General features: G+C 37.1%; 1 protein-coding gene across 1 annotated transcript in view; it reads left to right on the top strand.

The window, feature by feature from the left end:
* RUNX1T1 (RUNX1 partner transcriptional co-repressor 1) overlaps nt 1-27,638 on the top strand; it is a gene marked incomplete at both ends in the record, with an annotated part of 127,348 nt that overhangs the window by 83,859 nt on the left and 15,851 nt on the right. The window contains 3 exon segments of the mRNA XM_079722306.1: nt 14,007-14,257; nt 18,566-18,651; nt 19,189-19,390. Of these exon segments, the coding sequence (XP_079578432.1) occupies nt 14,007-14,257; nt 18,566-18,651; nt 19,189-19,390 (539 nt within the window).

Raw genomic sequence — 27,638 nt, 5'->3', positions numbered from 1 at the left:
AGAGGGAGGAGGACCCCAGACCTGCAGTATGAGGACAGGTTTCATGTCATGTTTAAACTGCTGACCGACACCTCTTGCAAAATAATAAAAAGCTAGAGTGGCCATCTAGGGAATCTTGCTCTGGCCTGGGGTGTTACAGGGTGATGAGTCTCTGGCCTGTGTCAATTAGCTTTTTGTGCAGGTTAATCTTTGCTACTTGTAATTATTGTTTTTAAGTTTAATTGACCTACAACACATGATAGTTCCAGATGTACAATCTAGTGACTTGACTTTTCTATACATTACAAATGGTCACCACCACTGCTTGCAATATTAAAGGAAAAGGTAAAGATGAATGATATTCACATATGCCAAGTGCCACTGATGGTTGTTAGACACACAGTCAATACAGGCATACCTTGTTTTATTGCACTTTATTGTGCTTCACAGATACTGCTTTTCTTTCTTTCTTTTTTCTTTTTTTTTTTTAAAACAAATCGAAGGTTTGTGGCACTCTGCATGGAATTACTCTATTGGCACCATTTTTCCAATAGCATTTGCTCATTTTGTGTCTCTGTGTAATTCTGTGAGAATTTGGTAATTCTCACAATATTTCAGACTTCTTCATTATTATATTTGTTATGGTAATCTGTGATCAGTAATCTTTAATATTAACCATTGTAATTGTTTTGGCATTTTTTACAAATAAAATATTGTTTAAATTAAGGTATATACATTTTTTTAAGACAGTGCTACTGCACACTTAAGAGACTACAGTATAGTGTAAACATAACTTTTATATGCACAGGGAAACTAAAAAAAAATTGTGTGACTGGCTTTATTGTGATATTTGCTTTACTATGGTGGTCTGCAACTGAACATACATTATCTCCAAGGGTATCTCTGTATTAAAATTATCGTTTACTATGTAATTCATCCCAACCACATATTTTACCCTTCAGTGTTAGGAAATTTGTTATTCTAAGTTTTCTCAAAACATGGTCGTTTTAAAATCTGGCCTAAGCACAATGCAGTAGCTATTTAATTTGGGTTTTATATGAATGAAGAGAAAACTTCTGGGAAGCTAGATGGACTGAGTGAAGATAAGAGTTAAGTAATAGAACTTATAGATGACATTTTTCCTGAAAAATTTTATCAGTCAATATTCATTCTATCAGGTACTCTGCTCTAATAACTGAGAATTCTAAGAAATGTAAAATAAAACCCCTTCTCCATTAAACCTTACAAATTAGTTGTTGAATAAGGCATACACATGAAACTTCCAATGTACCTTACTAAAATAATTTTCCTGAATACCTCAGCCTCATATATAAATATTTTATAATCCAGGAATATAAAGTCTTATCAGCATCTTGCATAGTATTTGTAAAATATGGAGAATCTTAAAATGAAACTATATTCAGAAACTTATTTGTCATATGCTTTGTTTCCTTTTTCTACTTGTCCATTCATTCTTTCTGCATTTTATCAGGGAAGTGTAGACCAGCCTTTGAGAGGTTAACACCCACACAGATTCCTAGGAACTTATGATCCTTGGAGCTGCTCAGAGACATCTATCTGTGACCAACTTAGCTACCCTTAAATGTATAGTTGCTTTGCAAATCAGAATGTTATTAAAAGCCAGCCAGTTTACATACAGTTATTACATAATCCTCTGTTAAGCAGTTTTTATGCTACAATCTCTGGAATTTTTCTCCTCTTGACATAGGATCTCTTAATAGTTTAAAATGCCTAAAACAAAAGATTAAACATTAGTTTACTTCTGACGTACTGTAGACCCACCTCCATACATGACCTACCAACAGTGTTACTTTCTTATTTTCGCAAGTTGTATTTCCATAGTCATATTTAAGCATTTAGTACTTTAGCTTTTAAAGGCAGCTGCCTAATCCAGGTGTCTGAGTGGTGTGTCCACATGATACTAAAAACCAAGAAGCAGCCCAAAGATAGATGATTCACATGTGTATTCCTGTCTGATCCTAACCATTTATCCTGCAGGGAATCAGCACTACCTGCTGGTATTGAGATGTTTCAGGTCCATTTTTCCAAGATAGTGTGGTAAGGGAAATTAAGGAGAGACTAGATAGAAAATTGGGAAGAAGAACATTTATTTGTGTGGAGGAGAGGATAACAGGGAAAGGTTTAGATAGCTGTGATAAATGTAAAGGTAATCCTAAAGGCAAAATTGGAAATGGACACAATCTATTCTAGAAACTCTAACTGCTAAGTAACCGTAACAGGCAGAATGAAAACTTGCTTTATCCACTTCTCTATATTCCCAGCACTTTCTCCACTGGTTCTTTCCCAGTGTTTTATACGTGAATATACTGTGACTTTAGACCTCCCTTGAACAGTGCTGAGGTAAGCCCTTGGCAATGTGCTAACACTGATATGGAAACTTCATATAAATTCCACAGAAAATCAGCATTTTTGTTTTGATGATCTGTAGCTGTGTGTGCATGCATGTTTACATTCAGTCAGGTAGAACTTTCTTAAAAGAGCCTTCAGTGTTCTTCTCCCTCTGGTTATCCATAGACAGTTGCTGGAGTCAGAATTCACACAGTTGCTCTTTGGGTGGAACATTCTTTTTCAAGTGGAACCCTGAAGTGTGCGTTATAATGGAAAGATGGCAAATGGATTTCCTTAGAGTTAGGAGGAAGGGTAATGAGAATATGTTGTGTAAATACATTTGTATCTTGTGGGAATTTGATCAGAGCCAAGAAAATATGGGCCTCTACTATTTCTTTGCATATATTTTCTGCATCTTGTTTGCATGTGCATTTTCCTCTTCTCTGGTTATTTATCTGTATATCCAGATCTACTATATGAAATTTTATAGAGTATGGAGCTGTTTGACAGCAGAGCTTTTTTTTTGTTGTTTTACTGAATGTTTTGTTGGTGCATATGGTCTGACATGGATGAGCAGCCACGGTGAGATTTTGGAGTCTATTAAACTGGCTCATTAAAAAGATCAATCTGTTTCTGTAATAACACTGGGAACCATCAGTCACTAAAAGAGGGAAAAACTGACACCTGAGGAGAAAACACATTTTGATAATTTGTTCATGACATGTCACGAACAAAAGAGCGCTCTATATTTTGTTTACAACTTTGGGGCTTAAATTCTGTTATGATTGCTGATTTAATCTACTAAACAGTCCTCATGTATTTCAGGGATGGGTTTTGGCAAATGTAACTTCTCATCCTTAAATGTGATTGTCACTGGTTATATTTTTTCTTTTTTTAAGCATTACTTTTATTTACAGAGAAATGAATACTCTGGGAAAGTCTATGGATTTTTCTTTCTTTTTTTTTTTTTTCCCTGTATGGAACAGTAAAATTTATTCTACTTCTTTTTAAAAAGAGATCTAGGGTGAGTCCCTGAACAACTCTACTAGATTTGTAGGTCTGTGGTAGAATAACTTAGAACCCAAATTAGAAAGAGACAATTTTCATTTAAAAATCGTGCTTTTTTCCCCTAAAATATTAGAGAAAATTAATAGAAAGTTCTGATTTCTATTCTTTGTTCATATGTAAAAGGTTATTGTTTATCTTGCCATTTTATGATGGGAAAAGCTGAGGAAGGGAATACAAACCGCTTTTGGAGCTGATTAAATGAAGAGACCACTTTCAAACAGACTAGAAGTTGAGAGTCCTCTTTAAAACTGCTCACCATGATGGTCATGAAAACACAGTTTCAAATGGAGTGAGGAGGGAAAGAGCAGTTAGACAAAGGCTGCATTTTTTTGAGACTACAAAATAGTTAAAAATTACTACGTTTAAAAGGATACTTTTTTGTTGTTAATTATCATTTGATGTCTTTTCTCACAGCTTTGATGTTGCAGCTTTTGTTATATTTGTCTTTAACATTGTGCTCTCACCTGTCATGCTGATTTTCTGACTCAGAATCTTCCTGGCTTAAATCAAATCGAATGATCATTGGTTTTGTATGTGTAACACTGTCTCCAGTGCCTTCCTCCCCGTTTCAAGTGATTTATGTTAAATATTAATCCCCTTCATCTATCTATCTATCTCTATATCTCTATATATATAATCATTTTATTGTAATTATGCTTTAAATTACTCTCAGTTTAACACATCTTGGTTTTTATTATGAAGGCCACATGGTTGCATTAATATGTATTTCCTCCACCCCCAATTATTAAAGATTATTTTCTAAAAAGATTTTCTTGAGCTTTAGAAGTATGTAATTTGTTAGCTGGGAGCAATCTTATAGATTTACGAGGCCAGTCCTTTATCTTGAGAAAACTAAGGACGAAAGAACTTGCTTAAAGTTACAGAGCTTCTTAGTGGAGAAATTTACCTACCTGAAATCTTCCAGTTGCACAAAATATGATTTAATGTGCAGAATGTAAACAAGGAAAGCTTAACTGAGAATTGTGTCTTTTTCCCTCCTTACTTTCCCTCATTTATTTTTTCTCTGTAATTGCTCATGTGGGCAAATGCAACAGTATAATAATCTGAGGTTTCATAAATTTTTATACTGATAGAGGATTCACAGTAAGCCAGATTTCCTGGCTTAATGAGTAAACTAGAAAACACTGAATGTTGGAGGGTCATAAGGCAGTCATTTTGAAACCGTGTTGGTTGAATGTATAAGATTTGTCAGCAAAGCACACACCAGCTGAACCTATTAAATCCATTTTTCCTTTTCTGCAAAATGAATGAGATTTCAATATTTTTGTCTTTCTAAAGAGAAAAGATAGGTGCACTTTATAAGGAATTGTAGGGACTTCCCTGGCAGTCCAGTGGTTAAGACTCAGCACTTCTGATGCAGGGGGTGCGGGTTCAATCCCCGATCTGGGAACTACAATCCCACATGCCACGCGGCACGGCCAAAAGAAAAAAGAAAAGTTATAAGGAATTGTAGAATTAATTGACTATGCAAATAAGAATTAAATTTTTATTATCTGCTGCATTCAGTTTTCTGTGAAAAAATATAAGAGATTTACATTATATTCACACATTCTTGTTTTGTGTTGCATTTTTTAATGCATTCATCAGTTTCAAGAAGAGAGTAATCATCCCTGTAGAAATGATTTTTTTTTGTATTAGTCATATCAATTGTGGAGGCTTCTAGTGAAATTGCATTAAGTTGCATTTACATGATAAGAAAGATTGTGTGGCTGTAGAGAACATTTTGGTCTCCATACTCCAGCCTCAGCGTAAACTTGCTAGCCTTATTTTTGCTGCTCTACTAGGGTCTGGCTCTGCTGAACGTTGTTCATGCCTTAGTCTGTATTCTGACTGATGGTTTCTGTTCTTTGCCCTAGTTCTTGTATATAACAATTCTATTCATACTTGGCAGGCTAACTCAAGACAGGTTCTACTATTTGAATGAAGGCTTCCCAATCATGAATATTATAATAATGGTTACTATTTACTGAGCACTTAAGATGTGCCAGGCCCATGCTAAATAATTTACATATGAACACACAGCACTTATTTTCTGACAGTCCTATTGCATAGGTTCAGGCTGGCTGGATAATATGTCTGAGGTCACATGGCTTGTAAGAGGCACTGATGGGATTCTAAACCCTAGGTTCTCTGACTTGAATGCCCACACTCTTATAACTATGTTTGTAATACCCCAGCCTCTGAACGCCTCAGCTTGAAAAATAAGTGCTTTGGTTAAGTTGTTGAATGCCAAATATGTGTTAGGCTCTTTATGTAGAGTCTCTCATATAGTCCTCTCAGTAGCTCAGAAATAATTGCCCCTATTCTGTGACTCATAGAGATTAAGCCTCCTCAGTTCATATGGCCAGCAAATAGCAGAGCCAAAATTTGAAGCCAACTCCATAGCCCCTGCTCTTTCAAATGTAGTGATCTTTTCTCCTTCTGATCCCCCATAGCACTTTTTACTCTTTTTTTTGGTAGTTGCTGGGTTCAGGTCCTGCATAACAGTATAGAAGTCTTGTACCACTAATTAAACTGGGTTTATGGTAAAAAATTTCTTGCTAGCACACTTCCAAAAAGCATTTAAGTCTACTACTAAACCATAATCTTAGGAGGGTGTTGGGGATCATGTCTTGCTTACTTTTGCATGTCCAGTAAAGCTCAGGATAGTGCATGTTACACATACCAACTATCTAAAACAAAACAAAACAAAACACCACAAACACAAAACAACAACAACAAAACACTAGTTGAACAAATAAATAATCAAAATTAAACTTAATACAATCGTTTTTAGTAGTATAGCAAATGGCCCTCTCCCCTAAGAGTTTTTTTGCTTTCTTGTTTACTTTCTTTCTATCATTTTAAAAGATGTGTCTCTGAAACACCTACAGCCATGAAAGCAGCCAGGAACAAAGTGCCATGATTGATTCACTAAAAAGAAAAAATTAGAGGTCTCCAGTTGAAATGTGTAGATGACAGATTAGAATAAGAAAGCGTAGTTCCACAGGCTAGAAAGCCCAGAAATAACCCCACACACATGTGGTCACCTTATCTTTGACAAAGGAGGCAAGAATATACAATGGAGAAAAGACAGCCTCTTCAATAAGTGGTGCTGGGGAAACTGGACAGCTACATGTAAAAGAATGAAATTAGAACACTTCCTAACACCATAAACAAAAAAACTCAAAATGGTTTAAAGACCTAAATGTAAGGCCAGACACTATAAAACTCTTAGAGGAAAACATAGGCAGAACACTCTATGACATAAATCATAGCAAATTCCTTTTTGACCCACCTCCTAGGGAAATGGAAATAAAAACAAAAATAAACCAATGGGACGTAATGAAACTTAAAAGCTTTACACAGCAAAGGAAACCATAAACAAAACGAAAAGACAACCCTCAGAATAGGAGAAGATATTTGCAAATGAAGCAACTGACAAAGGATTAATCTCCAAAATTTGCAAGCAGCCCATGAGCTCAATATCCAAAAAACAAACAATCCAAAAATGGGCCCAAAAATAGAACTACCGTATGACCCAGCAGTCCCACTACTGGGCATATACCCTGAGAAAACCATAATTCAAAAAGAGACATGTACCACAATGTTCATTGCAGCACTATTTACAATAGCCAGGACATGGAAGCAACCTAAGTGTCCATCCACCGATGAATGGACAAAGAAGATGTGGCACATATATACAATGGAATATTACTCAGCCATAAAAAGAAATGAAATTGATTTATTTGTGGTGAGGTGGATGGACCTAGAGTCTGTCATACAGAGTGAAGTAAGTCAGAAAGAGGAAAACAAATGCCGTATGCTTACACATTCATATGGAATCTAAAAAAATAAATGGTTATGAAGAACCTAGGGGCAGGACAGGAATAAAGACGCAGATGTAGAGAACGGACTTGAGGACACAGAGAGGGGGAAGGGTAAGCTGGGATGAAGTGAGAGAGTGACATGGACTTATATATATTACCAAATGTAAAATAGATAGTGGGAAGCAGCCGCATAGCACAGGGGGATCAGCTCGGTGCTTTGTGACCACATAGAGGGATGGGATAGGGAGGGTGGGAGGGAGACACAAGAGGAGGTGATATGGGGATATATGTATACATAAAGCTGATTCACTTTGTTATAAAGCAGAAACTAACACACCATTGTAAAGCAATTATACTCCAATAAAGATGTTAAAAAAAATCTACAAACAATGAATACTGGAGAGGGTGTGGAGAAAAGGGAACCCTCCTGCACTGTCGGTGGGAATGTAAATTGATACAGCCACTATGGAGAACAGTATGGAGGTTCCTTAAAAAACCAGGAATAGAATTACCATATGACCCAGCAATCCCACTACTGGGCATATACACTGAGAAAATCATAATTCAAAAAGATACATGTACCGCAATGTTCATTGCAGCACTATTTACGATAACAAGGACATGGAAGCAACCTAAATGTCCATCAACAGGTGAATGGATAAAGAAGATGTGGCACATATATACAATGGAATAGTACTCAGACATAAAGAGGAACAAAACTGAGTTATTTGTAGTGAGGTGGATGGACCTAGGGTCTGTCATACAGAGTGAAGTAAGTCAGAAAGAGAAAAATACCATATGCTAACGTATATATATGGAATCTAGAAAAATGGTACTGATGAACTTAGTGGCAGGGCAGGAATAAATACGCAGATGTGGAGAATGGACTTGAGGACAAGGGAAGAAGAGACTGGGACGTAATAAGAGAGTAACATTGAGGTACGTACACTACCAAATGTAAAATAGATAGCTAGTGGGAAGCTGCTGCATAGCACAGGGAGATCAGCTTGGTGCTTTGTGACAACCTAGAGGGGTGGGATAAGAACAGTGGGAGGGAGCCTCAAGGCGGGGGATATGGGGATATATGTATGCATATAGCTGATTCACTTTGTTGTACAGCAGAAACTAACACAACATTGTAAAGCAATTATACTCCAATAAAGATGTATTAAAAAAAAAAAATGTGGTTCCAGACAGCAGGAGCAGTAGCAACTGAATACTTCAGCAGTGGTCAGAAATTAGTGAAGACAAGGGGACGGCCGCTCCCAGTCAGTCTGAATGTTCAGCAGATGGAGAGCTACAGGGACATGTGCCTGAAGGTTTCCACCTTCTCCTTGGGGGAGGAAGGCTCTGGGAACCCACATATTGTAATCCTTAAGGGCCCAGGTATCTTGTTTTTGTCTGGAGGGGCCAACATCTACCTGCATCTATCTTATTTACTCCAGAAGGTGTTAGCCTGCCTCTCAGGAAGTTATCTCCTAGGTTGTGGTTTAGCAATAGAGAGATGGAAGGCACTTCTTTCCATGTGGCCCAGTAGTGTTGGTCCTGTGTCACTCAGTGCTTTGTTTTTCACCATCTGAACATCCCGCTTCCTGCAGGGTGATATTTCTGCAAACATAGAAATCCCCACAGGTTGTCCATGAAGAATCAGGTTTGATTTTATTTTTAAGGAAGCAGGGGAATTTGTAATGTATTTAGTTTCAGATACATTATTCAATACCAATATAGGGTGTTATATAAAATTCTTATCTAAACTCACCTATTTCCTAAAAATTCCTGAAGAGACCTTTTACTGAGTTGTGTTTTGAAAATACGATGCCCTAAATGACCACTCCCCCGCCCTTTAATTCAGTGTCTAGTCTTTCTGTGGAAGCCTTAACAAACTGCATGTGTTAGAAAAGGGAAGGAAGCTTTGTTTAAGATTAAGTTATTAATGTCTTTGGGCTTTACTTTAACAGAACTATCACCTCCTGAGATTTAGATATATGCTTCTTTCTAAAATAAAAAGTAAAGGATTGTTTTTTTTTTTAAAGACTCAGCCAGCATCTCAGCCCTGGTTCTGGCTGAGATGCCTGCAGAGTAAGACAAGGGCATGATAAGGCCAAGATAATGTGTCCTGGGGTACGGCAGAAGGACCTATGCCAGAGAAGCTTATGAGACCATCAGCAGGACTTTTTTTGGGAGAAGAAAGTTATAGAGTGACTTTCAAGTTTCTACTTTGGTGGCTAAGTAGAAGGTGGCATAATTGACTGGTGCAGGAAGTACCAGAGAAAGACAAGGTCCGTTTAGACATGTGCCGTTTGAAATACATGTGGTCAGTCGGAGAAGTCAGCACCTAAGGCATGTATTTATTTGTAACAGGACTAATATCAGAATTTTTAAGTTTCTTCCTTGCCATTCTCAGGTTTATTATGCTGTACCAATTTGCCTTTCCCTAGAACAATCTATTAGTGCTGTTTTCCCCACTTAAAATACATTTTAATCGAGAAAAAAAACTTATGTCTGTTCCTGTCATGTAAGAAATTGATTGGTCCTTTTATTCTAGTTATTGCCACGATCTTAATAATTTCTTTCTTCATTCTTCCCCATTTTCATGTTACTAAGGAATTGTCAGTGCATACTAGCCTATTATGACATTTAAAATATTTTAGATAGAGGAAAGTTTTTTAAAAAGTTTGTTTCCTTTCTCAAGTAAGTCAGTTTACAGCCTCTGTTTTGAGGAGCTGAGAGAGAACAGCCTGAAGTGGGGTAAGGTGTAAATTAGGTTGTCTCTTAAGTGTTTTGTTTTTTTTTTAAACATGTATTGTTTCCTATCAGTTTCATTTTACTGGGCAGGAAACTGAAGCCAGGTTATCTCAGGGTCACACAGCTGAGTCCTGAGCAGTCTTCTACTCTTAGGACTTCAGACCCTGAGAGAGAAGTGATTGGGATCTAATTGTTGAAGTAGTTAGGTTATATTCAGGAAAATTTCTCCTGGAAGGGAGATAGAATATAAAAAACAAACCAAAAAATGCCTTCTAGAAACCCATGAGACATGACAGACTTCCCACTAGAATTTGAGTTATTTTGAGAGTATGCTGGTATGGGACAATGAAAAGTATTTGTTAGTTTTGCCTAATACATTTTGAGAAGGCAAGAAACATTCAGATTTGGAATTTGCCCCCAAGCAAATGAGGTTTTAGATAGTTTTAGGCATTTCTAAGAAGCAGACAAACAAATAGCAATTAAGTTGTTTTGGTTAGCTTTCCAGACATACATCCTTTGAATAGGGTTGGCTTTATAGGTAGACATGAGTGCTTGGAGGAAGCACAGGGAGACTTCTCATAACTATTTATGTGGGCCGTTTGAATGCTTTGCTACTGAAATATACCTACCTCTGTGAGGTGATGAGCTTTATTGTTTCAATAGCTGCAAGAGTGATAAGACCCAGAATAGGGACTGTCACTGCAAGGACGTGATAGAAATGACAGGACAGACTCAGGAGCTAGCCCTGCTTCTTAGGACATTACTGTCCTTGCTTTAGGAGGGAAAAAAGCTTCAATACAGGCTCATTGAAGTAATAGCACTGATCAGAGGATTGATCTGACAGCAAAGATAAATAACGTATCTAACTACTTTGAAAATAGTAAGAATTCTTCCAGTGTTGAATGTTCTTGTTATCTTTGAACAAGGAGACACAAAACCAGTAAGTTGAGTTGGTTTGACACAATTGGATCAAAGATGTTTTGATATTTAGAAATGTTTTGATGTTTATATATTTAGGCTGCTATAAGGTATTTAGAGAATATTTTCTATTTTTGCACAAAAAAAGTTATACTCCACTTATAATTATTATAAAATATTGGCTATATTCCCTGTGCTGTACAAATGACATTTAGAAATAAATATAGAATAACTGAATTGCAGAGTTTTCAAACTAAAAGGGACCTCAGAAATTATCCTAGTCCAGTGGTTTTCAAACTTGATTTTAGCAGCTTTTTCCTTCAAAAATGAAACCTTAGGTGGAACCTCAACTTTTAAAATAGATAAGAATGATAAGTGGGTTCCTCTGGCCCTGTAAATCTTGATTGTTTGGGGTAAAAGCTCTTTATTGCCCGCAGAATCCCTAAGCACCTCAAGTGGCACAGTTTGAAAACCACTGATCTAGTCCAACCCTTTCATTTTACAGATGAGCAAACTGAGGTCCAGAGAGGTTAAGTGACTTGCCCAAGGTCACACAGCTAGTCGTGGAAGAGCCAGGACTAAATCTCAGGTCTCTTGATTCCCAGTCCAGTGCTCTTTCCACTACACCACACTGCCAGTAAGGTAGGTGCTGTGTTGACATTATATTCATAGCTACTAATAGTCTTCAGTATTTTCCAACTGATTTATGCTGAAAATGTTTATGCATTGAATGTTCAAGTGTATTATTCAGAAATGTGCAGGATATGGAAATACAGATTAGAATCACATAAATATCCTCTTAGAAGATATATATCTAGAATGTTTCCATTCACTTTTAAAAATTATTTTGAAGCAGTGCATTGTAACGTTTGAGACATTTTAGTCTGGTCAATGATCAATACATACGGAGTCAGAATATTTTACTGTAGACACTTTGACAGGAGCAGCATTGAGACTTCTGTTTGACATCCCCATGGGGACCATGCCCTGCTGGCATTTCCAGTGTTGGACAGTCTCCTGGCTCCAGAACATATTTCACCAGCATGTATTGGACATGTATTCATTTCCCATTGAACTCTGCAGTTTCCCTCAGTTCTTAGTGTGCCTGTACCTTCTATCTCTAACTCCTCTGTCCTTTATAATCTGATGTGTGCAAATTGTCACTGGGGCTCTACCCTAAAGGGACATAAAGGGAGATTCATTGTAGAATCCTCTAGCCCCTAATGATCTCTGTTGTCAAGTCAGTTTCCATTCAAATCCCTCCAGTTTTATCAGACAAAGACTATCCCTGGGCACTAGGAAAGTGGGAAAAGTGTCTAAAGTATCTAAACCAAACCAACCTAAAATCAAAAAAAAAGATGTGCAGATGGAAATTCCCTGGCAGTCCAGTGGTTAGGCACTGCCATGGCCTGTGTTCGGTCCCTGGTTGGGGAACTAAGATCTCACAAGCCACACGGCAAGGCCAAAAAAAAAAAAAAAAAAGGCACGCAGAAATCTGTAGCTACTGTGATTTAGTAGAATTCTTATGGGGAAATTTCCCAGGGAAAATAGATGCTGCCACTGGTCTAAGGATAGAGAGCTGGTCTTGTGAGGAGAGCCAGCTACTAGGTAAAAAATTAGTTTGGGAGCTGTGCTTGCAGTCAAAGTGGAGGTGATGCATTCCTATCTTACAGACTACATTGAGTTCATCTCTTAGAGATACGTTCAGTCAGAAAATATTTCTTTAACCCTACTTCTGTTTGAGAATCTAGGAGCAGTTATCAGGTCTCATTTATAGAATGTGTTCCTTCTGAAAGACAAGTACATTTTTGTGTATCACATGATGAAATGCAGTCAGGGTGTGCGTACCCTGCCTGAAGATCTCATGACTTCAGACAGGTCACTTGTGCTCTCTGGGCATGTGTTTCCTCAACTTTAAAAGAAAGGGGTTCGCCCCAATCTTTCTTCTAATCCCAGCTAGCTCTGTATGACTGCTGATTGATTATCTTGGTAGCCCAAGGTAATGTCAGTCCCAGACATTACATTGTTTTATTGCATTAATTAAGTTAATTAATTCAGTTTGATCGGTGCTTTCTAATAGAACTTTCTGATATCATGGAAATGATCTGTATCTGTGTTGTCCAGTACCATAGCCACTAGCCACGGTGGCGATTACACTTGCAATGTGGCTATTGCTATTGAAGAACTGGATTTTAAACTTTATTTAATGTTAATTCACTTTTTTAAATATAAATTTATTTAATTTTTGGCTGCATTGGGTCTTCGTTGCTGTGTGCGGGCTTTCTCTAGTTGAGGCGAGCGGGGGCTACTCTTGGTTGCGGTGCATGGGCTTCTCATTGTGGTGGCTTCTCTTGTTGCGGAGCACGGGCTCTAGGCGCATGGGATTCAGTAGTTGTGGCACGCGGGCTCAGTAGTTGTGGCTCGCGGGCTCTAGAGCACAGGCTCAGTAGCTGTGGCGCACGGGCTTAGTTGCTCCGCGGCACGTGGGTTCTTCCCAGACCAGGACTCGAACCCGTGTCCCCTGAATTGGCAGGTGGATTCTTCACCACTGCGCCACCAGGGAAGCCCTGTTAATTCACTTTTAATTTAAGCAGCCACATGTGGCTACTGTATTGAACAACACAGCTCATAGATGTCCTCTGACATGGAAGTCAGACACAGCTTGGATCGGTGCAATAGGTATACCTGAAGAATTCACCAAAAGAGTGATGCTGTTGTACCTTGATGAATCTTCACCAAATACAGTTGATCCAAGGGTAATTTGTTAGAAATCAAGTGTTTGCTTTTGAATGAAAATGTTATCTGCAGGGTGGAGATCAGGCTTCCTCTTATTTGTGACAGAACCACATGAACTTCAACTGAAAGATGTTTGCTAATTGGATGAGAAATGGAAACATTTTCTCCTGTGCAGTCATGTGATCATTTAGGCCTCAGCGTGGGTTTTAGTGAATTCCCACAGGTCTAGGAAGCTGAGTTTAGAAAGTTTCTGGCCAGTAAAACAATATTCTGTTTATATTACAAGTTCAAATGTGAGTGTCCAAACTATGCTGGTTTCTGAGTACATTATGAAACAAACTCTTTTTCTTCCTCCCTCAGAACCAAAGAAAATGGCTTTGACAGAGAGCCTTTGCACTCAGAACATCCAAGCAAGCGACCATGCACTATTAGCCCAGGCCAGCGGTACAGTCCAAATAATGGCTTATCCTACCAGCCCAATGGCCTGCCTCACCCCACCCCTCCTCCACCTCAGCATTACCGTTTGGATGATATGGCCATTGCCCACCACTACAGGGACTCCTATCGACACCCCAGCCACAGGGACCTCAGGGACAGAAACAGACCTATGGGTAAGACTGAAGGATCTCTTCACTTCTTATGGGACTGTATGCTTCAAGACTTGCATCATTACTTCTCAGCTAAACTTGAGGCTTGATATCTGTGATGGGGTAAAAATTCCCTTTCTTTATGTAGTGTCTCCTTTATGAGAAAACTTTTTTGGTATTACTGTGTCCTTTAACAGCTGTGCTTTCTCTCTCTTAATTACTTATGTTCTTTGTGACAGCAGGTTATTATTTTTTGGGGGGGCATCTAAATACAACCTCCTGAACTATATTAACATACGCAAAACAAGTTTTTAATTTTTTTTTAATATGAGGGATTTAGTATGTAGTTAGTCTGCCACAAGTATTTTTAAAAAATTAGTTTCTTTCATTGTATCTTTTATTTCAGATAGTCTCAAAGTTCATTTGGAGTTTTCCAGTCTCTGTGATAGTTTGTATTTGAAAAATACAATATGGTATTATTATGTCTGTGGTTTAAGTCAACACATGTTCTTTGAGGAAAGATTTAGTACTTTTTTTTGTTTGTTTTCCAACTTAGAAGTGTCAGTGATTCAATTTAGTGTTGACAATTTAGTGTCAAAGATCAGAATACCAAAGAAGGGAATGAGTTTGGGTAAATACGTGTTCTGTTTGCCTGTGTTCATTCCTTCTTTGCATAAAACTGTTGGAAGTGAAGCATTTAGGAGATACTGTCTTCTAAAGAACAGGTGCTCACCATGAAAAATGAGAAGGAAGACGAATAGGTAAGTTTTGATACATGATCAGTGTTTGAGGTGATAGCATTAGAGCACTGTTCCTGTTCCTGGGGCTTCTTGAATTCTTGATTTTTGGTGAGTCAACCTAGTGATAAACTGAGAGCAATAGTCAGCCCTCTTTCTTGTCTTTTTCTGTCCCCTGAATCCATGCTGTCCAGCAGCAGGACTGCCTTTACCTCTTAGCTAGCTGCTGACAAACTTCCCTGACATGGAACCGTTTGGTGGGCACTGGAAGCAGCACAGGACGAAGTCCAAGTAGAAAAGCAGAACACAGAGCTGAGGGCACAGAACTTGGGGAGCACGGCCAGTTCCCTGCCTGAGTAGTAGGACAATGGTTTTTTTTAGCCACAGGCAGAGAGTGTGTGGTGAGCAGAGGTTTATGTTAGACTTCTAGCTAGGTTAGTAGGACATAGGGGCTTCCATATGTAGGGTCTTTTGCTTGAAAACACAACCCTCCAAATGTTTAGAAAACAGAAAGGGAGAGTCAGGTTGAGGGGAGGGGCGATGGAGGCCCTGGATATGAGATCGTAAAACAGTAGTTTCACTTCCCCACAACATCATTTCTACATTTATATAGTGTGTCAGACAAATGGCTAAGCATATAATTTGTGCTTTCTTAATAACCAATCTGTCTAATGTTCTCTCAGGTACCATTTAGAAGAGCTCTCAAAAATGGTTATGTTATTTCTCAGTCTGGACTGATATTTTGACCCTGAAATCAAATGCGATAACAGCTCCCTTCAAAGCAAAAGCCTTGCCATTTATTTATGACTAATGCCCTCAAACCATGATTGCTTGTTTTCAAATAGAAGTAGAGTTACCAGGTCATTGTAGGACCAACTCAAGATACCCCACTTTGTAAGTGCTAGGAAATGGCCTATTTCTTAGGCAGCAGATTATATTTTATGAAATATTAGTTCCAGTACACTACAGAGTAATCAACAAGGAACTAATTATTCTTATATTCAATGATTATGTTTTCATCTAGTAATATAAAATATTCCTTTATGGGTTATATCTGTACCCACTGGTTTCATGTGATTTTTTTATCAGACCATGTTCCTTACCTTTTAATTATATTAGCTTATAAAACTAATAGTGGTAATCTTTATAAATATACGCAACTACTTAACCGTCCCTGAAGTCTGGCATAGTTTAGTATGTGTTAAAGTAAAGTAAAACCTTGACGTATGAGTAACACATCATGGTGTTACATCAGGCTGCCATTTTGAGAATATAAAAATGGTCATAAATGTATACTTAGTCTGGTACGATTTATAAATGTCTATTATATGTAGAGACATATTTGCAGAGACATGTACTCACTAGAATCTTTTAATAAAATGATTTTACAGGCAGCATTAGTTTATAAATAAACTTAGAGTTTCAGCCTAGTTAGGAATTGGGTAAGACTCAACATTAGTGTCAGATTGCCCACAAATGAAAATGTGTTTTAATGAGTCTGAACTGCTTTCCCCTAGTACATCCCTCTGATATTATGGATATAAATAAAAATTGTGTGGTGATGAATATTTAAGTACCTGAAATAGAAAAATTAATAAATGTAAAAATTTGAGTTGTTTTATTTTTTTATTTTTAAAGATTTGGCTGTATCCAACAAATGACCTTCAGAGTTCAAAAGCAGCAAACATATGAGACCTGTATTTTTTCACCAAGTACTTGGGCTCAAACATGTTTCTAATGTACTTATTATTCTTCTGTTGTTGTTAAATGAGATGATGCTTAGCACTGTTCCACAAATGATGTTATCCCATTAGCCACAGACATCCTATTGCTCGATAATATTATTCCCGGTGGTAGAGCTCATGTCACTATTGATTTAATCTGCTGAATTTTTGAAACTTTTAAGACCTCTGAAGTTCTTGGTCTTTATATAGGCCAATATAGTAAGAAGACTCCATCATGAATCTTAACACCGCATTTATATCTTTATCACTCTCCAGTTGTTTTCTGTGATGACTCATTTCAGTGGTAGTGTTTTTTCCCTAAAACACAGGCAAAAAATAAGTCAACAAAAATAACATGTTTGCAAACATTTCAACTTGAAATTGTCACAACAGAGAAATAACTAAATATTACTCTTCTCCAATGTCTTTTCTATTATGCAAATTATTAAAGCTTATTTGCAATTTTACTTTTTTACCAATAGGTGGCATTGACAATTTTAGCTTTAAAAATGTATTTCAGAATATATTCTAATTGGAGAGGAATGGTGCAGTGTTTTATATTTAGCTTTTAATTTAGTCTGAGAAAGCTGACATGTATGTGTTCACTTCCATCAGCTATAAATTAAATTGTATTTTCATGGTTGGCTGAAAAAAGTCATATGACTCATTATCTTTATTTCACTAAATCAGCTACAAGGGGATTTCTAACCATTCAGATTTCACAAAAAGTGGAATGCAGTGTCTCATAACTTTTATTGTCATTTAACTCCTACATAACTCCCTCAGAAAAAGAGCCTAGGTGTCTATAGAAGCCTAAACCATGTCAAACTTAATTTGCTCTTCAGAGTAACAGTGAGAACTGGCAACCAAAATAAATAGTTTTAATTGTTTAAAATGGAAAATCTTGCCATAGCCTAGTGCCTTTCCTTGATAGTAGAACATGAGGTGTTCTACACAATTTGTCAGAAGAGCCACACGTTTCTAGGTATCTCTGATTAGACCCTTTCTTTCACCCTGTCCCTTTAGGAAGACACATTTATTTTTTATTTTGATAAGCATCCTGGCTAATTGCTCATGTTTGTTACTATTGTTCTCACTTGGTAAGTGTTTCCTTATTACCTTTTCATGGTAGCATCTTAACTGTGATGCTAAAGAGCATTAATATTTATGCTGTGGACTACAAATTAGGATTTTTAGTTTCTTAGCTTGGATTTATGGTATTTGTCCAAAATTATATCTGGTATGTTGATTTTGTTTTCATAGAGGATGTCCAATTTATTTTTATGTTTTACTTTTTGATAAATTGAATGAGTATATTTTGCTTTTATGTTATGCAAGCCCTCTCTTCATGGCCTAATTTTATCATGAAGGTGCATGTAATAGGATTGTGTTCATTTATATGATGCTGAAATGTGGAATAGTTTTACCATGATTGTTTTAGAAAAGCATATCCCTATTCATATAAAACAATTTATGCTGTTTTCGTTTTTAATGCAGGAAAGCCACACTTTGAAACCACTTAATGTATACTTGTGGTTTCTTGTATTTATTAAGATTCAGGATATATTTATATTTTCACTTAGGGAACATTATATGGATAACTGGCTCAGGGCTTGGTATCTCCTCATGTGTAAAAGAAATGGTTCTGACCAGATGACCTCTAAAATTCCTTCTAGTTTTCTAACATTTTATCATCCTATGAGAGACTCATGAGGTAATTCTGAATCTGAATATGACTCATGCCTCCGTTCAAAAATCGAATATATTTTCACATCATTTAGTTTGCCCACATAGTCTTTGCTAAATGCCTATGCACATATGGATTATGTCCTTAATGTTTTAGGGTGATTCAACCTTCTTTATATTTATAGGGTTGCATGGCACACGTCAAGAAGAAATGATTGATCACAGACTAACAGATAGAGAATGGGCAGAGGAATGGAAACACCTTGACCATGTAAGATGTTGGTAATCATTTCAAAAAATGTTTTGAAAACAGCTGGAGCGAGGTGACATGATAAAAGTGTGGGGATGCTTTGAAGGTATTTCCTGCCATCCTTGAAAAAGTAATAAATGAGAATGTTTAAAGTAGAATATAGGATTTGATTTCTAAATTGATATCAAGGCCACTTATATAAGAGAAGTGTTTAGATTATGGAAAGGATTCCCTAAAGCCAGGTCAGTGGGCTGCTGTTTTATTTGTAGAGAGTTATTTAGTTTATCCAGTAATGAGATTAGTATTTGGAAAGATGGGTTTACTTCAGCTGAAATCTCCCTGTCATGCCTCCCACATTTTATTCTCATTCCTATTGAGTTAACTCATCTATTGGATCTCTGTGTCAAATCTAACCTTTGAAAATATTAGACGGAAGCCTTCAGAATAAAATAGCATTCTTCATTGTCCTAAAATAGTTTGTTTCACTACCCACCAAAGTCTTTGAGTTGTGGTGATTGATATATCCTTCCTTTCTCCCCCTGCCCATTTCTCCCATAGCTGTTAAACTGCATAATGGACATGGTAGAAAAAACAAGGCGATCTCTCACTGTACTAAGGCGATGTCAGGAAGCGGACCGGGAGGAATTGAATTACTGGATCCGGCGGTACAGCGATGCCGAGGACTTAAAAAAGGGCGGCAGCAGTAGCAGCAGCCACTCCAGGCAGCAGAGTCCTGTCAATCCAGACCCAGTGGCGTTAGGTATCTTTTCTTCAGATGGACATATTGAACAGATACTTCTTATGCTATTAATGCTGATTTTATTTTTAACTCGTCTTTTCAAAAATAAAGGCTATACAGGGAATTGTAGAACAATAAACACTTTATATCCTCAAATATGTCTTGTCTGTTAGGCAGATTGGCATAGAAAGAGGTAGTTACAAAAATTAAACTCCTTTTCTAGGTTAATGTTTTGGGCTTATGACAAAGCTTCAAAGCTGGACCAGAATTTCACATGAATCACTAAAATGCGTGCTCCTTCATAAAACAGCTCTTTGGACCCTGTCTCCAACCTGCAAAGACAAAATCTCTGGGAGTGGGCTTGGAGCTTCTAGCAAGCTCTCCGGGGAATTCTGCTGCACCCTAGTGTTTGAGAGTAATTTATCTCAAAACCCTTCCAGGAAGAGACCTAAGGGCTCTATAGTTTGCCCACTGCCACTTGAAAATTAGTGATAGAGATGTAGCTCTTCCATGACCTTAACTTAGATTGCTTAACTGTGATTTTATTAATTCTAGTAACTTACAGGACTATTAATATAGCAATGCTTTAGAAACTGAATGCATACATGTAGCCGTATTTAGTATTGAGATTTGGGAATTGTTGGGGTTATAAATAGAATGTAATCCCAAGTATATGGAAAGAAAATTTGAACCTGAAATAATTTTTGAGTGGCCTGTGGACTTTTTCCTAAATTAATAATAAGCTACTGTCATTTACGTTGCTGGCCACTACTTGTATATACAGTCTGAGTCAACTTAATGGAGATGGATTTGTGTTGACCCCTGTTCTCTCATCTCATTTTTCTTATGTGTTTAGCCCCACACCTGCTACCTAGCTTAGGTTAGGGTACAGTCCATGCTGTAAAAACAAAACTAATTACCTGTGTGCAGATTAAGCTGGTGACTTTGGCCTCATTATCATCCATGGCTGATTATCAAATATTTAAAACTTGAAGTATATTATCTGGCTATTGATCACATTATCTTTTTTATTAAAATGATTCCTAGTCAATAAAGTTTCCTTTGCACTTAGGTTCCTGCTAATCCCTGAATGCTGAATGTCTGTTACCATAATAAGCATTAAATAAAGGAAGATTCCAGGTCACTTAATTTACCCAACAGACATTATTCTAAAGGATATTTTAAAGAGAAAAGTGTTATTTGTTAGCTTATGTTAAGGCAAGCAGTGAAAATAGGTTTAAGTTTAATTTGAACCAAATTAAACCAAACTGTTTAGAATAGAATAAGCATCTTGCTTTTTACTTCTGTATTGTGAACCAAAATTGGCTAATAATAATAATAAAGAGAATATTTGTAATCATCCAATCTAGGCAAAAATTGAGAGCCTTAAATTAAACAAAACTTTGGGAGTAAAAATATCCATTTTAGCTGGCTCTATTGAACAAATTCATCGAGTCAGTGCTTATTTGTTGAACCTGGCTTACTGTGTGCCTGGCATCATGCTAGGCACTGTAATAAAGGAACGATGTTCTTAATTCCTTCCTTTGAGGAACTTTTAAGCTAGTGGAAGAGATAGGCAAGGAGATAGCTAGTGGCCATACCAGCAGGCCACTCAATTCAGTCCTCTGCACTGACAGGATTAATATTATCTTCTGTCTATTGTAAAAGAAAAATTTCAGAAATGGATAGGATTTCAGACCTATGTGAGTTATATTCAGCACACTGAACATAGGACCGTTATCATATAATCACCTATAGTCACGCATTCTAGTGATGCAAGTGTTCATCGTTCTCCGGGAAGCTAGGTTTAGTTTCCCTGTTATGTAATCAAAAGAATAAACTTGGTTTTAAAAACTCCTTAAGAATACACAAATTGCATTACTTTTTTTTTTTTTTTTTTTTTTTTGCGGTACGCGGGCCTCTCACTGTCGTGGCCTCTCCCGCTGCGGAGCACAGGCTCCGGACGCGCAGGCTCAGCGGCCGTGGCTCACGGGCCCAGCTGCTCCGCAGCATGTGGGAACCTCCCGGACCGGGGCACGAACCCGTGTCCCCTGCATCAGCAGGTGGACTCTCAACAACTGCGCCACCAGGGAAGCCCCACAAATTGCATTACTTTTAATGATGCTTAATGAATTCATATTTTTGGTAAAAGAGAGATCACTTTGGTTTTAAGCTTTTATAGATTGTATTTTTCAAAGACTACAAGTAGTTCATTTCTTTGTTGAGACTCTGTTAAAACAGTCCTCTTCTTTAGGGACACAGAACCCTAGATTGTGTTTTAAAGAAACTTACCACAGCCATAGGGAGAACCTGTCAAGAGCCACACAGTATGCAAGTTTTAGCATCCAACAGTTATATTTCACTGGTGTCTTTTGCTAGTAGATTCCTGAAGTCTTCGAGTTCCATCCATCTTGTGAGCTGGGCTATGGCTATAAATAAGGCAGGTAGTTTGTAATCATGGGGCACAATCATTTACATTAAGTGCTTTCTGAGGTTTTCTCTTAGGCTTTGGAGTCGGATGTATTAGTGTGTGTAATTAAAGGATTAAGGATATTGACTGATAAATTTATGGATATGGATTTATGGATATAGGCATATGGATATGCCTAAGAGCTCCATATCCTATGATTATTCTGCATGTGTTTCCTTTAGCTGGATTCTCTTAATTCTTAAGCTGCTGTCTGGTCTCAAATGAGACCTTCAGAATAATGTTGTAGAAGATATCTTTAGTTCAAAATATTGCCCTAGTCACATTCCTATCTTAGAAGCAATGACAACATTTAGTCATACACTCATTTTTAGCATTTTAAATTGTATTTGGTGACTGTACAGAGAAAAATGTAACTTCCATGACTGTTGTGTTGTGTTTGTTAAACTCATTCTCATTCTCGCTTTTGAAATATATCCATAGTATTAAGTCAGTTTGAGGGATTGGTAAGATAACATGATTAATCTATTACTAATTGAATTTTGGGAGTTCCCCCCAGATATTAAGTAAAGACTATTTTAAATGAGTAGCCTCTTAAACAGTTTTAAAGTTGAGTACACACTAAGTCCATAATGTTATTTCTACTCTTTAAGTCAAAAACAGGTTGTTATCTTGAAGGACTTTCGAAATAACACACTTTTCCTTGAAATAATAGATTTTAATTATTTGTATTATTATTATAACTCACTTGCTTTCCAGGAAAAAACTCCAAATATCCAAGTCTTAAGAAAATTAGAAAACTATTTTTTTAAACAATTTTTAAATTTTTTAAAACAATTTAAAAACTATTTTTTTAAACCTCAGAAAGAGGTTTTTGTTTTAAATGAAATGATACATCAACTTGATCATTCACAGAAGGCTTAGAAATTCATAAGTTTGTTGAATTAATACCACCTCCTACCTCAAGTAATTGGTAGAGAAATTAATATTTTAAAATTCCTTTGGCTGACAAGTTTTATCACTGTCACATGATTGAATTATAGAGTTTCTCATTACTGTCTCAATGCTCAGGAAATCTAGCATGAAAGTTAAAGGCACAGGGTTTGAGCAGATGTCTGGATCTGAATCCCTGGTTCTTACTAGTTTTGTGACCTTTGGCAAGTAACTCTCTGCCTCAGTTTCTTCATCTGTTAAGTGGGGATGGTAACAATACATATTTCATAGGTGTTTCTTTATTAAATGAGTTAATAGTTATACAGCATATGGGATAGTACCTGACACATAGTAGATGTGCTATAAGTAATAGTTATTATTATGATTTCTAACATGCAATCTCACAGTTTAGAGAGTAGCGAGCGGCACGTAAATTTAGTGTTATTGCTTGGCACACAAGTTTATGAAATTATAGTAGATTCTTAGGTATTTTTTCATTCCAAAAGTATTTCCAAGCAGTAATGTTTAGGTGGCTAATTTTATTTAATAGGCACAGAAACAAGAAAAGGGGAATTCCGTCTTAAATACAGTAAATCTATTGTACCTTTGGGACCCTAATTCATAATACAGGGCTATAGAAAAATAGTTTACTCCCATCCAAAGGAATATATTTTTCTACTTCTGTACTATCAGATTATAAAAACCACAAACAAGTTATTCAGAGTATATCTGCATATAAAAGTTTAGATTTTATGTACTTGTATTGATTCCTTTTAAATTACATCATGAAATTCATTTCAAGACGATGCATCTGAGCTCCTAATGTAAAGTGCCTACTGTATTTTAAAGAGTCTACTGTATTTAGTATACTGGGTTAAAAAAGACGTGACTACTAGTTAAATATGTCCATCCTTGAAAAACAAGAAGAGATGGTTGCCTCCTACAGCATTAGGTATTTTTATTGTTAAAGATGAAAATCCTAATGTAGTTCTTGGCTTCTAGGTTGGGTTGGGCTGCTGAACATAAAGTTGAGATTTCTGGATTTATTATCCTTTAAAACAAAAATAAGTAACATTTCTAAAGATGAACTCATTTAACCCTTCCTTTGTTTTGATGGTTTTTGTAATAGATACTGTCATGATCACAGCCTCATTCTGCCCACTACAGGATGAAGGCCATAACATAGGTGCTGCCAAGCTTTGAGCATTGCTGTCCTGGGTCATATGAGGTCACATTGGTTCTCCAAAGGCCATCAGCTCATCCCTTCATGTATATTGATGGCGGCCCTTGCTGTATCTAGTATCCAATGGTCTCCATCTGTCGTAAGTGTAGTACATCTTCCATCTCTTCCATACATCATAGATTGCTTTTTCTGTCTTTTCACATTTCTTAAAACATTTCCCCCACTTCGACTTGGGCTCCTCATTTCATAGATGTATCTTCTGGGGGCTCCCCTCCTCCTCTTCTTTCATCCCCAAGCAGTTTGCGTCCCAAAGTAAGCTAAACTTAATTTATAAGGTCTTTTCTATAAGTTTTCCATCTTTCAATAGTTACATATGTATACATTTCACATTTTAAACCATCTCATACAGACTCTTCTGTTTTTGTTTCACCACTACATTTTAGAACAACCATCTATTTTACAGCAACTGATATTTTATAGGTGGTCAAGATTTAATGGTTAAAAATTAGCTTCTTCACAATCTGACCCTTAGAATGTTTTGCATAAGTTTGTCTAGATTCACCATAATCTAAAATAAGAAAGTCTTAAGAGAGAAGTTATCTCTTGTAATATTGATCAATTTCAGGATTTGTTTTGGTTTTTCACTTTTTTTTTTTTTTTTTGCGGTACGCGGACCTCTCACTGTTGTGGCCTCTCCCGTTGCAGAGCACAGGCTCCGGACGCGCTGGCCCAGCGGCCATGGCTCACGGGCCTAGCCGCTCCGCGGCATGTGGGATCTTCCCGGACCGGGGTACGAACCCGTGTCCCCTGCATCAGCAGGCAGACTCTCAACCACTGCACCACCAGGGAAGCCCTGTTTTGGTTTTTTAAACTCAATTTTGTGGACTCTGTTATTGCTGCTACTTAATCAGAAGAGAAAATATTAAATTAGTCATTCAGTTTCTGTAGCTATTAAAGTAGTATTTGTCAGTGAATCAAAATAGTTTCTGAGCAGTACCTCTACTGTCATCACTTCATTCTTTCTGTTGGTACACCCAATGCTTAGCTAGGACACAGTAACTTAGAACTGGAGGGGATATTGTAAAATATGTATATATATACGTAATTAGGTGTGTATTATATAAAAAATTTATTTGCCTTTATATTCTGCAGCTATTTTGAGAAAAAAACACTTTCTTTTATAAAGCAGGATCGGATTAAGAAAACTTTTGCTTGATTGGAGTTGGTATTTCTATCAGGGTTCTAGGTTAGGTGGAGTTTGACTCTATGCGAATATGACATTGTGTCATTGAGAATTCTAGGGAAATGTAGCCAAGAAGGTGAAATACAGCACAACTTTCCCATATGGCATATGGATCCTCACGATCTATACCGACTGTATAGCACATGGGACGGTGGGTGCACAGTTGACTCCAGTACATTATCTATCTTTGAGCAAATCTGGGGGCTATTCATGAGGTTTAAATAAAATTTATAAAAGTTATCATCTAAGAAGTTTGAGGACTTCCCATCAAGGGTTCAGACAGTGAATTGCCAACTATAGACATAACTTCTCTCCCCAAGTGACATGTACTGAGGGAGTATATTACTTAATCCAAAGCTCTTCAATGGTTTTGTTTTGTCTAAAGTTTTGTGCCCTTTGGATGTCAGTGCTGGGTGAAAAAAGAAACTTTATGGTGCTCTTCTCACCTTAGTTTTTTTAAATAAGAAAATAAGTATACAGTCGGCCCTCCATATCTGCAGGTTCCACATCCATGGATTCAACCTACCACACATCAAAAGTATTTGGGAAAGGGCTTCCCTGGTGGCGCAGTGGTTGAGAGTCCGCCTGCCGATGCAGGGGACACGGGTTCGTGCCCCAGTCCGGGAGGATCCCACATGCCACGGAGCGGCTGGGCCCGTGAGCCATGGCTGCTGAGCCTGCGCGTCCGGAGCCTGTGCTCCACAACGGGAGAGGCCACAGCAGTAAGAGGCCCGCGTACCACAAAAAAAAAAAAAAAAAAGTATTTGGGAAAAAAAATTCCAGAGAGTTCCAAAAAGCAAAACTTGAACTTGCCATGTGCTGGCAGCTATTTACATAGCATTTACATTGTGTTATAAATTATAAGTAATCTAGAGATGATTTAAAGTATAGGAAAGGATGTGTGTAGCAAACAAATTAGCATCCAAAGCAAATACCATGCTTTTTTCTTTTTTTAATTAAAGTGTAGTTGATTTATAGTGTTGTTAATTTCTGTGGTACAGCACAGTGATTCAGTTATACATATATATACATTCTTTTTAAAATTATTTTCCATTATGGTTTATCACAGGTTATTGAATATAGTTCCCTGTGCTATACAGTAGGACCTTGTTGTTTATCCATTCTATATATAATAGTCTGCATCTGCTAACCCCAAGCTCCCAATCCATCCCTCCCCCACCCAACCTGCCCCTGACTACCACAAGTCTATTCTCTATGTCTGTGAGTCTGTTTCTGTTTCAATCCTGGGAATATACATATCTGGATAAAACTGCAATTCAAAAAGATACATGCACCTCTATGTTCAGAGCAGCACTATTCTCTATGCCATTTTATAGAAGGGACTTGAACATCCTCGGATCTTGGTCCCCGTCAGATACCAAAGGATGACTGTATATCCATTCTTACTGGGCAATCTGCTAAATAATGATGATGGGAGTAGCACTAACATCTAATCAGAGTTTAGGATGTGCCATGCCAAGCATGTAGTAGGAAGTACCTCACTGAGTCCTCACAGCAGCAATCTCAAATGTGGTAGTATTGTCCCCACTTTACAGATGTGGTGACTGAGACATGGAGAAACTAACTTGCCCAGTGTCACAGGGAGAGCAGGTGGCAAAGCCAAGATTCACCTTCTCTGGGCTTTAGAACTAACTCTTCTGCCTGTGCTGCCTAGGGCTGGTAATTAGTATTTGGATAACTTAACATCACTTTTCCTGTTCCCTATAATAATAATGCCCCATTAAAAAATAATTTTTATAAAGTTATAACTCTTTCCTTAACCCAGTAAATGGAAAAAACTTTTTTTCTTTTTTGCTACTGTGGAGAAAGCATTTTTTTTTGTTTGTCTTCAGACTTTACAAATCTATTCTTATCCAGTAAATTATTCTTAAGCCAAAGCCTTTTCTCCTAAAAATAAATGTCTAAAAGTTGTCTTAAGTAAATCTCTGTTTCACTGTGTCATGTGGCTAAATGTGAACTTGAACTTGACTGCACTTTATAATGATGTGAAAGGTAATTTTGACAAATCTAATTAGCCACGTGATATTTCTTTGAAGTCGTATATGCATCAAACGGTTTTATCAAGCTCTTTAGCAAATGAAAATTACTTACATAAAGACATTTTGCTTTTCATCATTTACTGTATAGAAATGAATGTGTACATGAGAATGCATGGGTATTTCCAGTCCATTTGATTATCAAGTAGTCATAAAATTATAATGTAAACTTTAAAAATTTTTTTATACTTGGAATAATTTTAGACTTAAGGAAACATTGCAAAGATAGTACGGAGAGTTTCCATATGCCCTTCACTAAGCTATAATAAGGTTTTGCTAATTCAGAATAGTTGTGGAAATTCTATGTTCTGGCCAACTGATAATCTACGTACCCTCAAAGGATTCAAAATATTCAAATGTGTCTAAGGCATTCAAATATAAAATGATATATACTTAGATAAATTGATAGTGCTTTTCTCATTCTG

This window comes from Hyperoodon ampullatus, assembly GCF_949752795.1.
Source record: "Hyperoodon ampullatus genome assembly, chromosome: 17".
NCBI lineage: Eukaryota > Metazoa > Chordata > Mammalia > Artiodactyla > Ziphiidae > Hyperoodon > Hyperoodon ampullatus.
This window is presented reverse-complemented; position numbering and strand designations above follow the sequence as displayed.